Here is a 10,564-nt window from a genome sequence, read left to right on the forward strand (position 1 = left end):
GTTGGTGTTTTGGTTTCTTGGTGCCAAATATCTTCGTCTGGTGTGTGTGTGTGTGTGTGTGTGTGTGTGTGTGTGTGTGTGTGTGTGTGTGTGTGTGTGTGCGCTAATATTCCATTAAATGACCTTATGTAACCCGCATGCAAAACTTTGACTTTAGAAATGTTTTTACATTTAAGTTAAAAGCACATCTATCATTTGTCATTGATAGAAATACACCTGCATGTGACGTCTATGCAGCTGTCTGCCTCTAATAAAACCACAGATAGGCTCTTACATGACCTGAAATGCCTGATATGTCAGGTATTCATAGAAGAGAACACACACACACACACACACACACATCTCAGCGTGGTGAATGATTTATGATGACATGTTCCATAAAGTTAGACACCTGAGGCTTCAGAATGTGAGAACCTGTGCACACATTTTATTTGTATGTATTCATTTCACAGCCACAAGTCGTCTCACCCACACTACAAACAGCTTAATTAAACCACAGCTCAGAGATCGGCTGGGATGACTTTGATATGGAGTCCATCATGGAGTTCCAATTATAACTTGCTAAATTTTCTCCCATAGTTCAAACAAGCTGTGAGGTGTCTGAGAGATACACATGACCATAAAAAAAAGCTCAGAGATGAAAGATTGCTATCAGATCATACAGTCTGATAATGATTCTTTTTCAAGAGTATTGTGAAACTGCATTACAAGTAAGTGGTAAAGTGATAAAGGATGGTTCCATAAGGCCTATAGTTATTGATTAACTGTAATATTGTAGCACTAATGTCAAGTTTTAAGTGTCATCTGTGTCAAACTTCAACACTGACGTTAAATCAGCCCAACCCTGGGGATCAGGGACCTGGTCACATAGCTGACAAGACATGAAATAAGAACACAAAATATTGATGTAATACAAAATGATGTGTCATTTTACAAGTTTTTTGCTTTTGTCTTTGGTGGTTTACACTTACACTAGAATAATAAAGTGACTTAAATGACTTTACATGAGAAGGAAACATTCACTCACAGACTCATGATCACCACATCCAAAATGGTGGAGGCAAGTTTTGTGGGTTCACTTTAAAATGTTCTGGAGATGAAGTGTGTCTGTTAAAAACAACAACAAAACGACTCAAGCAAAGTACTCCAGGAAATTCTCTTTCTTACGTTTCACTTCTGGAAAGTTTCATTTTGACCTAACAAAACACTTTTTCATACAGCATCCTGTATTTATGTCTGGCTATCACACAATAGTAATAAGTTAAGAATGCATGTTTCAGTGATTCAGCTTCATTGCAACAGAAAGTGAGGTTTATCAAATGACAGACTATCTACTGTTTTCTAACACTAACCAGATAGTAAATCTATACAGCCTCAAAATAATGATAGGTGTAGTGTTTTCAAGGGTCATTGAAAGTCTCCTTAAGACATTCAGTTTACATACACTCAAAGGACTTTCATCCTTTGTCCTGTTGGGTTTCCTTTTATCTCTGATGAAAAGGGGGGATATCTTATCGTAACAATCTGCATGATACTTATCTCTGTTAAGATAAGAGGTTTTGACATTTTGGAACTTCAGGGCCTCCCTAGCAATGCACTTAAACTTGTAAACACAACTAGGCTATCTATATCATTTGACTGATTGCCTTCACCTTTTTATCCATGCTACAATAGCCTACTTAAATGTGATGAATTTAATTTTCATTTAATTTTCTATTTATGAACAGGATACTGATATTCATATAGGCTATAGGTGAGATTTCTTGTTTCTGTCCTACACAACGTTCAAACTATTTAAAATCCCTCATGTCTGCAAATAAACAGAACTAAATATAAAAAAACTATTTCGGTCTATCAACATTTAATGTAATCGTGGCCCTTATACCATAAAACCATCTATCCGAAATAATTACTTTTTTTGTGCGCGCGTTTTCTACAAACATTAAGGCAAATATCAATCAACTGTTTCAGGAAGGAGGGTCCACGCATGCGCAGAAGAGTAGAAAGTGTGTGGCGTTGTGGCTTTATGAATCGGTGCACTGTACCGCTATGAGGTGAGTCTACGGGGGTATGAAATTTGTCTACCTTAAACTGCAAAATGCAAATATGTTGACTGTTGTAGGCTACCCTGAACGCTGCCGAGTAAACAAAGAATGAGGAAGTAAACAAATCAACCCGCCCACTCATGTTTTGCTTTGCTTGCCAACTCTTTGCAGACTGTGTTTATACTGTGCACCTTTGCCACTTACTAACGCATGTGCATTTTCAATTTTACCTTTTGATATTTGTAAAGCCTACATTACTTAAACACCATGTGATAGACTTTAGGCTAACAGAGAGCAGTCAGTAAAACATAGGAAAGAGTTCTCTAGAAAATCAATCCTCCTGCTATAGAGGGCAAATGTCCAAGTTGTAAAACCTGCAGTACTGATTAGATCAGACGTCGTGTTTATTGAGACACTTTCACAATTGTTGTTATTGTGCCAGATGATGTTAGACAGCTGAGTGGGGAGCAAAGAGGACTGACATCCTTGTAGTTTTTGATTGTGAGGATGAACAGTTGCCCTGGGGAAAAGATCCAAAATAGTCATGTTACTTTCAAGTAATTTAAAAGGCAAAAACTGCATTTTGAGTTTGATTTCGAACGGTAAATTGTTGCTTTTAATATTGTGTAGATGCTCCGTCAGATAATTATTACTGCCGGTGGTGAATTCTTCTTTTAAATTAAAATTATATTTCCACTATGCCTCTATGTCTTTCACTCATAGGGCTGCCCTGTTGGCACATCTCATCCTCCCCCTCCTCCTGGCTGCAGGGAGTGATGTCACATGGGAGGAGGTGGAGAGGAGGCCCAACATAGTCCTGATGATGGTGGATGACCTGGGCATCGGCGATATCGGATGCTACGGTAATGACACCATCAGGTAAATACTTGTGAATATGAAGCCAAAACAAGGGGGGGGGGGGGGGGGGGGGGGTCTTTTGGAAAACATGGGGAAAGACAAAAGGGGAGGAAACCAGAGGAAGGAAATACTTAAAATGATATTCCTATAGGCTTGTTTATTCATTGTCTTTCTCTGATGTGCTGCTTCTTTGTGTCCTGTATACTGATTTGATCACCCTGTTTGTCTCTCTTGTTCCTATTTTATAATAATAATAATAATTAAGATAATAACTATTTATATAGCACCTTTTAAAAACACAGGTTTAAGTGCTTTGACAAACAGCTAAAACAAGAACAAAGCAAACTGAACCAAACACAGAAGAACATAAACAACAGCAAGAACAAACAAATGCAAAATACTAAAAATAATGAAATACAATTCAACAGAAAAGAACCCAAAGTGCACGACACAAATTTTACACCTGTCTCGTCTCTACAGGACCCCAAATGTAGACCGTCTGGCTTCTGAAGGAGTAAAGCTGACTCAGCACATTGCAGCTGCTCCTCTCTGCACGCCAAGTCGAGCCGCTTTCATGACCGGGCGCTATGCAGCGCGCTCAGGTAAGTGTTACTCTAAAAAACTATTTACAGTGTAAAGAGGAGCATTGTGTGTGTGTGTGTGTGTGTGTGTGTGTGTGTGTGTGTGTGTGTGTGTGTGTGTGTGTGTGTGTGTGTGTGTGTGTGTGTGTGTGTGTGTGTGTGTGTGTGTGTGTGTGTGTGTGTGTGTGTGTGTGTGTGTGTGTGTGTGTGTGTGTGTGTGTGTGTGTGTGTGTGTGTGTGTGTGTGTGTGTGTGTGTGTGTGTGTGTGTGTGTGTGTGTGTGTGTGTGTGTGTGTGTGTGTGTGTGTGTGTGTGTGTGTGTGTGTGTGTGTGTGTGTGTGTGTGTGTGTGTGTGTGTGTGTGTGTGTGTGTGTGTGTGTGTGTGTGTGTGTGTGTGTGTGTGTGTGTGTGTGTGTGTGTGTGTGTGTGTGTGTGTGTGTGTGTGTGTGTGTGTGTGTGTGTGTGTGTGTGTGTGTGTGTGTGTGTGTGTATTTGCTTATTGTTGCATGTGTGCTCTGCGTAGGACTGGGCAGCACAGGCCGTGTGCAGGTTCTGCTGTTCCTCGGGGGTTCAGGTGGGCTGCCACCAACTGAGACCACCTTCGCTAAGAGGCTGCAGCAACAAGGATACACCACCGGTCTAGTGGGTGAGAAATGTCATGGGGATCATTTATTCACAGGTCGTCATGTTGGGTCTCAAAGCTGAGTTCCCTTGCACTGAATAACACATGAATGTTTACACACAGCTAGATGTGACATTACAGAATACGGAGTGTGATTTCTTCAAGTGCTTGAACTCAGAGACAATTTGAGACTCATTAAAGTACATTATTATTTTCACACTTTTACAAGCACGGACAGCAAACTATATGGTTTTATGATTTGCATTTAGCACGTGGAACATTTTTTTTTGTGTTAAAGTCTGACTTGTTTTCACCTTTCAGTTGCTCCTTCTTTTTTCTTTTTTTTTCTCACTGGCTCTGCAGGTAAGTGGCATTTAGGTGTGAACTGTGAACACAGAGGAGACCACTGCCACCATCCAAACCAGCACGGCTTCGGCTACTTCTACGGGCTGCCCTTCACCCTCTTCAATGACTGTGTGCCCGGGGAGGGGAGTGACGTCCTGGCAGACCTCCAGCACACGCTCCAACATCTGACCATGATGCTCGGGGCTGGACTTCTTACTCTGGTGGGGGTGGTGTTGTTAACCAATTTCATGAAAGCATTATCTGAAAAAAGACTTTTAATGGCAGCTAATATGAGAACAAACTATCGCAGCTGGAATGCGAAATCAAAGCCGTACAAGACAGAGAGATACATTGAGTCTGACAGTCCAAAAAAAAGAAGAAGAAATTGGAAAACAAAGAGTGGCTGTACTGTTCACCCCAAAGCAAAATAAGTAATGCGTGATCAGTTTGACATGCCACGGGCTTGGAAAAAAAAGACTGGAAACAGAAGCTGCGATTGTGAAACTCAGTCTTATCAGCCTGAAACCTGTTTTAGGGGATAGCAGAATAATAATGTCCAAACTAAAATACACTGAAGACTTGGTGATAGAGAGATGAATGGAAACCAGCTGTGCAACACGCAGAGCAAACTAAGAACCCTAAAACTCACATTAATATTAAAGAGGGAGACTGAACTGAAGGCTGGCAGGACGTGTGTCAACTCGAGTGGAAATGCTCACACTCTTAGATGTGGAGTACGGTAAATGTGGATGGATGTGTTTCATTCAATTATGCACTGCACGGGGGTGCTGGTGGAGCAGTGGCGCAGTGGCGCAGTGGTTAGTGCGCGCGCCCCATGTATGGAGGCTGTCGTCTCAAGCGGGCGGCCCGGGTTCGCCCCCGTCTGTGGCCTCCCTCCCGCATGTCGTTCCTCACTCTCTCCCTCCCTGATTTCCGACTCTATCCACTGTCCTCTCTATCCATTAAAGGCACAAAAAGCCCAAAAATAAATTATGCACTGCACCGAAGCAGAAGAACTTTTTGCCAGAGGGGGATGCAAAATTTTGGAGCAGGATGGACTTCAGGAAGCAAATCACTGATACTGTATTTATTACATGCATGCGTACTTCTCATGAGTCTTTATTTTTGCTTGGCATACATTGATATACGTTTTGCATTTTGATTTCTGCTTGTAAAAATCTCTGGTTTCTTTCAATAACTCTCGATAAAGCGGCTCTTATTTATACTGCAAGGCTCTTAGGTGGATTTTTTTGGAGGTATCTGACCCTAAGATAAAGTCTGATCTTTGCAATGATTGATTTCAGTTTTGTTTTTTTAAAACCTCTTCCTGACATGTTTTTCTATTCTTTCCTCTAATTTGTAGACAATTTATTTCTGCCATCATGTGTTTAGTTCTAAAATCATTTAAAAAAAATTGAGGATGGAAGTGGAAATGAAGCTGTTTAAGCTTCGATGTCTGTTGTGTAAGATTAAGTACCAACTGAGTGCTCAGCCCGAAGAGAGGAGTGAATAAAACTATGTTCAGCTCTTATTTTGAATAGAGAAGGGTTTTTTGGACAAAGACACAATGCAATGCTTGTTTCACAAAAATAATAGTTTTGGTTATGGTTTGTGATGCCATCTACTGGCAGAATCACGGAAGTCCATCCGAATACGTACAAAAGAGAAATGACCCTGAAATCAACCCTAAAGTTAAACAAATGGAAATGTTTGAGACTTTTAAAAACATATACATTTAGCAGTAATATTTTATGTTAGCATTGTGTTTGATTATATATTAAAAGCTGATCAGCTCGTTTTGCCTTCTCTGGCTGTGTACTGTATGCTGGTGGTTTAATTTGCTCTCTATTTAAAGCCACTTGGTGTGTGTTTGTTGTTTCAGGTGTGTGTTCATGTGTTCGGCCTCTTCGAGATGAACCTGGGTCTCCTGGTGGCTCTGTTTTTGCTCAGTGTCCTAGCAACCGCCGTGTGGTGCATACCCTTTAAACTCCTGCCAACCTGGAACTGCATCCTCATGAGGAACCAAGAAGTGGTCGAGCAGCCCATGACGGTGGAGACGTTGCCGCAGAGGCTGTTGGGAGAAGCACAGATGTTTATAAAGAGGTAGGAGGGCGGCGGCAGAATAATGTGTAGCTTGTTCCTGTAAAAAAAAAATATTAATAATCTGTAAAAGGAAAGTTGTACAATCGCAATAAACTATTCTGAGTAACTTATATCAGTTGAATGTATTACATACTGTATGTCAGTGGTTAAATTACTGTTTGGCTGCACAAAGACACAAGTTTGTGTTTCTCCTGAGGTACTTTTCCTAAATCACATGAATGCAGCTGATGTTTCCCCAACTGAGTTTGGAAATTATTTTATGTCTTTAGTCGATTAAATTATCTTTTAGATTACTCGAAAGCAACTTCAGAAGTAACAGTGTTTTTTCCCAGAATCCTCATTACTGTTATTAGTAAATTTCATTAAAAAAAACAGTATCAACAACAATGTTTGTTAGTTCTCATACCATGTTTGTTGCTCTCTGCCCAAAGCTCATCATGTTTTTAACTGCTATAAGATACACATGGTGCACTGCTGCAGAACCGAATATGTAGGATAGACTTCATATAAACTTTGAACAGCAATGTTATCTCTTTTTTTATAAACATTAGTGAAGGTCTACTTAGTAATAAACTCTACCAGGTGTCAGAATGTCACCTTACCCTGTATCATCATACTTGACAAAGAGTTTTTTTCTTGTTGTTTTCCCTCTCCTCTATTTCTCAGGAACGTCAACCATCCATTCCTCCTCTTCTTCTCATTGGCTCATACTCACGTGCCACTTTTTAAAACCCCTGCCTTTGCTGGCAAAAGCAGCCATGGTCGCTATGGTGACAACCTAGAAGAAATGGACTGGATGATTGGTGGGTACATTTTGCATCTCATTTTAAACACTTTAGTTTTAGCCTCCAGTTTGTGGCTGGTTAACTTGTTAGAGAGGCCGTCAAATATCCAGCTCAATGATTTAAGCCATGCAAACATCCCACCATCGCTATGACCCCTACATTTAATTCTGTTTGTGCTTGTGGTATTTAATGGTAAAGAAAAAAAACTAACTATATAAAAATGTAACCAAATTGTAATACAAGCCAGAAAAGTTCTTTATCTACTTGTAAATGAAACTTTCTTCATCTATTTAAAACTATAACCTCTGTCTCTAATGATACATTAACATGTTATTCTAGGTGAAATAACAGAGACAGTGGACTCCCTGGGCCTCGCCAACAACACCCTGATGTACTTCACTTCTGATCACGGTGGACACCTCGAGGATTCTGATTCTAAAGTTGGCCAGAAAGGAGGCTGGAACAGCATCTATAAAGGTTCACATTACTTTTCAATGACTCTCTGTTTACAGCAGACGTCAAAGAGTGATTCTCAAATCATCATTTAAACACTTAACAAAGCATTATTAACAGCTAAAAAAGGTTAGATATTCATATTCAGAAAATAATCTTCTTGGGGTTTAAATTTTCTCAGCAGCATTTTATGAAATCATTCTCCAAACAAGTCTGTGGCTTAGTAAAATGCCCTCTTGTAATAAGACCTGTATATGTTTACTGCATGATACAGCAATAATAGAGGTATTTGTGTTGTGTAACTTCTCACCTATAGGTGGGAAAGCTATGGGTGGCTGGGAGGGGGGGATCAGGGTGCCTGGTATTTTCCGCTGGCCTGGCAGATTGCCAGCTGGGAGAGTAGTGGACGAACCCACCAGCCTCATGGACCTGTATCCAACTCTGAAATATTTGGCCAAGGACACACACGCTGACAGGTGAACACTGGCTCATACTGTATGTTGCTTTGTGTTTGTATTCCGTGCACTGTCCACAGAGAATTATTCTTAGAGAGGTCAAAGAAAAGTTTCTGCAGTAATGAACTCAATTAGAGTTACATAATGTGGGAGACATTGAATACAATCACACTTAATAATAATGATCTAACTGTTTTGTTGCCAGATGATAACACTTGGGGTCCAAAGCTACATCATTATCTGTATTAGAAAAATAAAAAAAGAGCTTTTATTTTGGAGGAGGCTGCTGTGCACAAACCAATTCATGTAATCAAGCCAGCATTGTAGGCGATGTAAATCAGTGGTTCTCAACTCGTCGGGCCTCAGTACCCACCCTCCAACACCTCCAAAACGTGACCCAAATTTCAGATTTATTTTTCAATCAATCAGATTTATTTACCAAAAAATTGTGCAGTTTGGATCTCAGCCGTTACAAAACATCTCACTGAAGCAAGAAAGTGAACAAAACAATGACGTTTAAAAAGCACCTCACAGACTTTTTTGATACAAGTGTTTTTCCAGGAACAAATTCACGACCCACTGAAAATGACTCCTCGACCCAATGCTGGGTCCCGACCCACCAGTTGAGAACCATTGATGTAAATAACACAGTTACCTATTAATCATTCTTATTTAAATGACTTGTGTTGTTTTGTCTTGAATTTAATAATTGAGTTTTTATGTTTTATTTATAATATGTTAGATAGTTTTTGATGAAACAAAAGGTCTTAATTGAGTATCTCTTTGGGTATTGGAGGTTGTGGTTTGTGCTCATTCCTTGATTTTAAGGCTTATTTTGTATCTAAGCTTCACACTCTTTGCTCTCTTTGTCTTACTTTTTATCCCAGACAATTAGACGGCCATAACCTCATGCCTCTGTTGGAGGGAAAAGTGGAGCGATCCGAACATGACTTCATGTTCCATTACTGCGGAATGAACCTGAATGCTGTACGCTGGCACCCACCTGGAAGTAAGTTCACACATCAAGACACAATGAGGGATTTTAAATATATAGCTGAGGACTATTTTTGACTTGTATGAAGTCTGTTGGTCTCTTGTGTTGATGTGAAAATGACATTAAACTGTTCAGGCATTTACAAAAACAGCACCGTGTGATAAAAGGTCGAATGAATGAAAAGTTCACTTCAGGGAACAACTGACAAAATACAAACCGTGGCACATCCATTTCATAAGACAGGTGCGTAGTAGAGCAATGTGTCCATCAAAAATGTAAAGGTAAACTCTCACACACTGGTTGCAGCGTTATAGCCATTTCCTGTTTACGATGTCCTGACCAGTTTAACAAACTGTTGGCCTGATGAACAGGGGCGTGTCAGGACTTTTTAATGTTTGTCTTAGTATGGTCATTTTGAAAAGGAGAATTTAAAAGTTCAATCTAAAACAATCTATATTTTGATTACCTTTGACCTGCTGCACAATCTGCTCTTAACAACACACCCCGATGTGATTTCTCTCCAGGTGACTCCATCTTTAAGGCGCACTTTTTCACACCCAACTTTTCCCCCCCTGGAGCCGTTGGCTGCTATGACACGAAGGTCTGTCTGTGTCATGGAGAATATGTGACACACCACAACCCTCCACTGCTGTATGACCTTTTCCACGACCCTTCAGAGTCCCATCCACTGACTCCCGATACTGAGCCGCGATACGCTGAAATCCTTGAGCAGACTGCTAAAGCTGTAGAGAAACATAAAAATACCTTCCCGAACAAACGGGCGTCTGATGATGCTTCTGAAAAGTCCAGCACAGACGCTCACAGTGTTGAAAGCCAGTTCACGTGGGAAAAGATTCTGTGGAGACCCTGGCTGCAGCCCTGCTGTGGGACTTTTCCCTTCTGCGGCTGCAAAGAGGGAGCGGAAAATCTTTAATGGAAATAGCTGCCAGACGGTCAAAGAAAGTGTGGAGGGGGGGGCGGGGACATCTTTTGGCTTTGATGAAGCTCCTCCGGAATCCACAGCAAGGTTATCCCATTTTCATAAATAATATACTGCAGTCCTTTCTGTGGTCGAGGGTGCATCCTCAAGCTTTTAACGTTTCAAACACTTGACAGGCCAATGTTTAAGCTGCAGACCTGCTGTAAAAACTGTTCTGCAATACTTTTTTACTGCATTTTCAACAGATCTCTTGAAACATTTTGAAACTTTGTCATACCTTCATTTGAATAATTGGCACGATACAATGACTTTTTATCCCGTCTTTACATAAATAAAAAAAAGTCTTTAACACACCTTCAAAAAGTGAATCTTAATTTCATGACC

At 40.4% G+C, this 10,564-nt stretch overlaps 1 protein-coding gene across 3 annotated transcripts; it reads left to right on the forward strand.

Moving 5' to 3' along the window:
- The first annotated feature begins 1,979 nt into the window (after positions 1-1,979).
- Positions 1,980-10,224, forward strand: arsh (arylsulfatase H). 3 transcript variants are annotated; one of them, XM_061054250.1, is made up of 11 exons: positions 1,980-2,054; positions 2,769-2,924; positions 3,384-3,505; positions 4,007-4,129; positions 4,469-4,671; positions 6,333-6,553; positions 7,220-7,356; positions 7,678-7,815; positions 8,108-8,267; positions 9,134-9,255; positions 9,765-10,224. In XM_061054250.1, exons 1-11 carry the CDS (start codon positions 2,050-2,052, stop codon positions 10,172-10,174), a joined length of 1,797 nt encoding a protein of 598 aa, XP_060910233.1. In that variant the 5' UTR covers positions 1,980-2,049; the 3' UTR covers positions 10,175-10,224. The 3 variants fall into 3 exon arrangements, with proteins under 3 accessions (XP_060910233.1, XP_060910232.1, XP_060910234.1); XM_061054249.1 differs by having other exon boundaries at positions 2,035-2,161; XM_061054251.1 differs by lacking the exon at positions 1,980-2,054 and having other exon boundaries at positions 2,769-2,908.
- The last annotated feature ends 340 nt before the right edge of the window (positions 10,225-10,564 follow it).

Source organism: Labrus mixtus, chromosome 13 (assembly GCF_963584025.1).
Source record: "Labrus mixtus chromosome 13, fLabMix1.1, whole genome shotgun sequence".
NCBI classification, from domain to species: Eukaryota; Metazoa; Chordata; class Actinopteri; order Labriformes; family Labridae; genus Labrus; species Labrus mixtus.

Coding starts and splice junctions, on each gene's coding strand:
- arsh (XM_061054249.1), top strand. Junction 4,130..4,468: donor ATACACCACCGGTCTAGTGG/GTGAGAAATGTC, acceptor CTGGCTCTGCAG/GTAAGTGGCATTTAGGTGTG. Junction 7,357..7,677: donor AGAAATGGACTGGATGATTG/GTGGGTACATTT, acceptor ATGTTATTCTAG/GTGAAATAACAGAGACAGTG.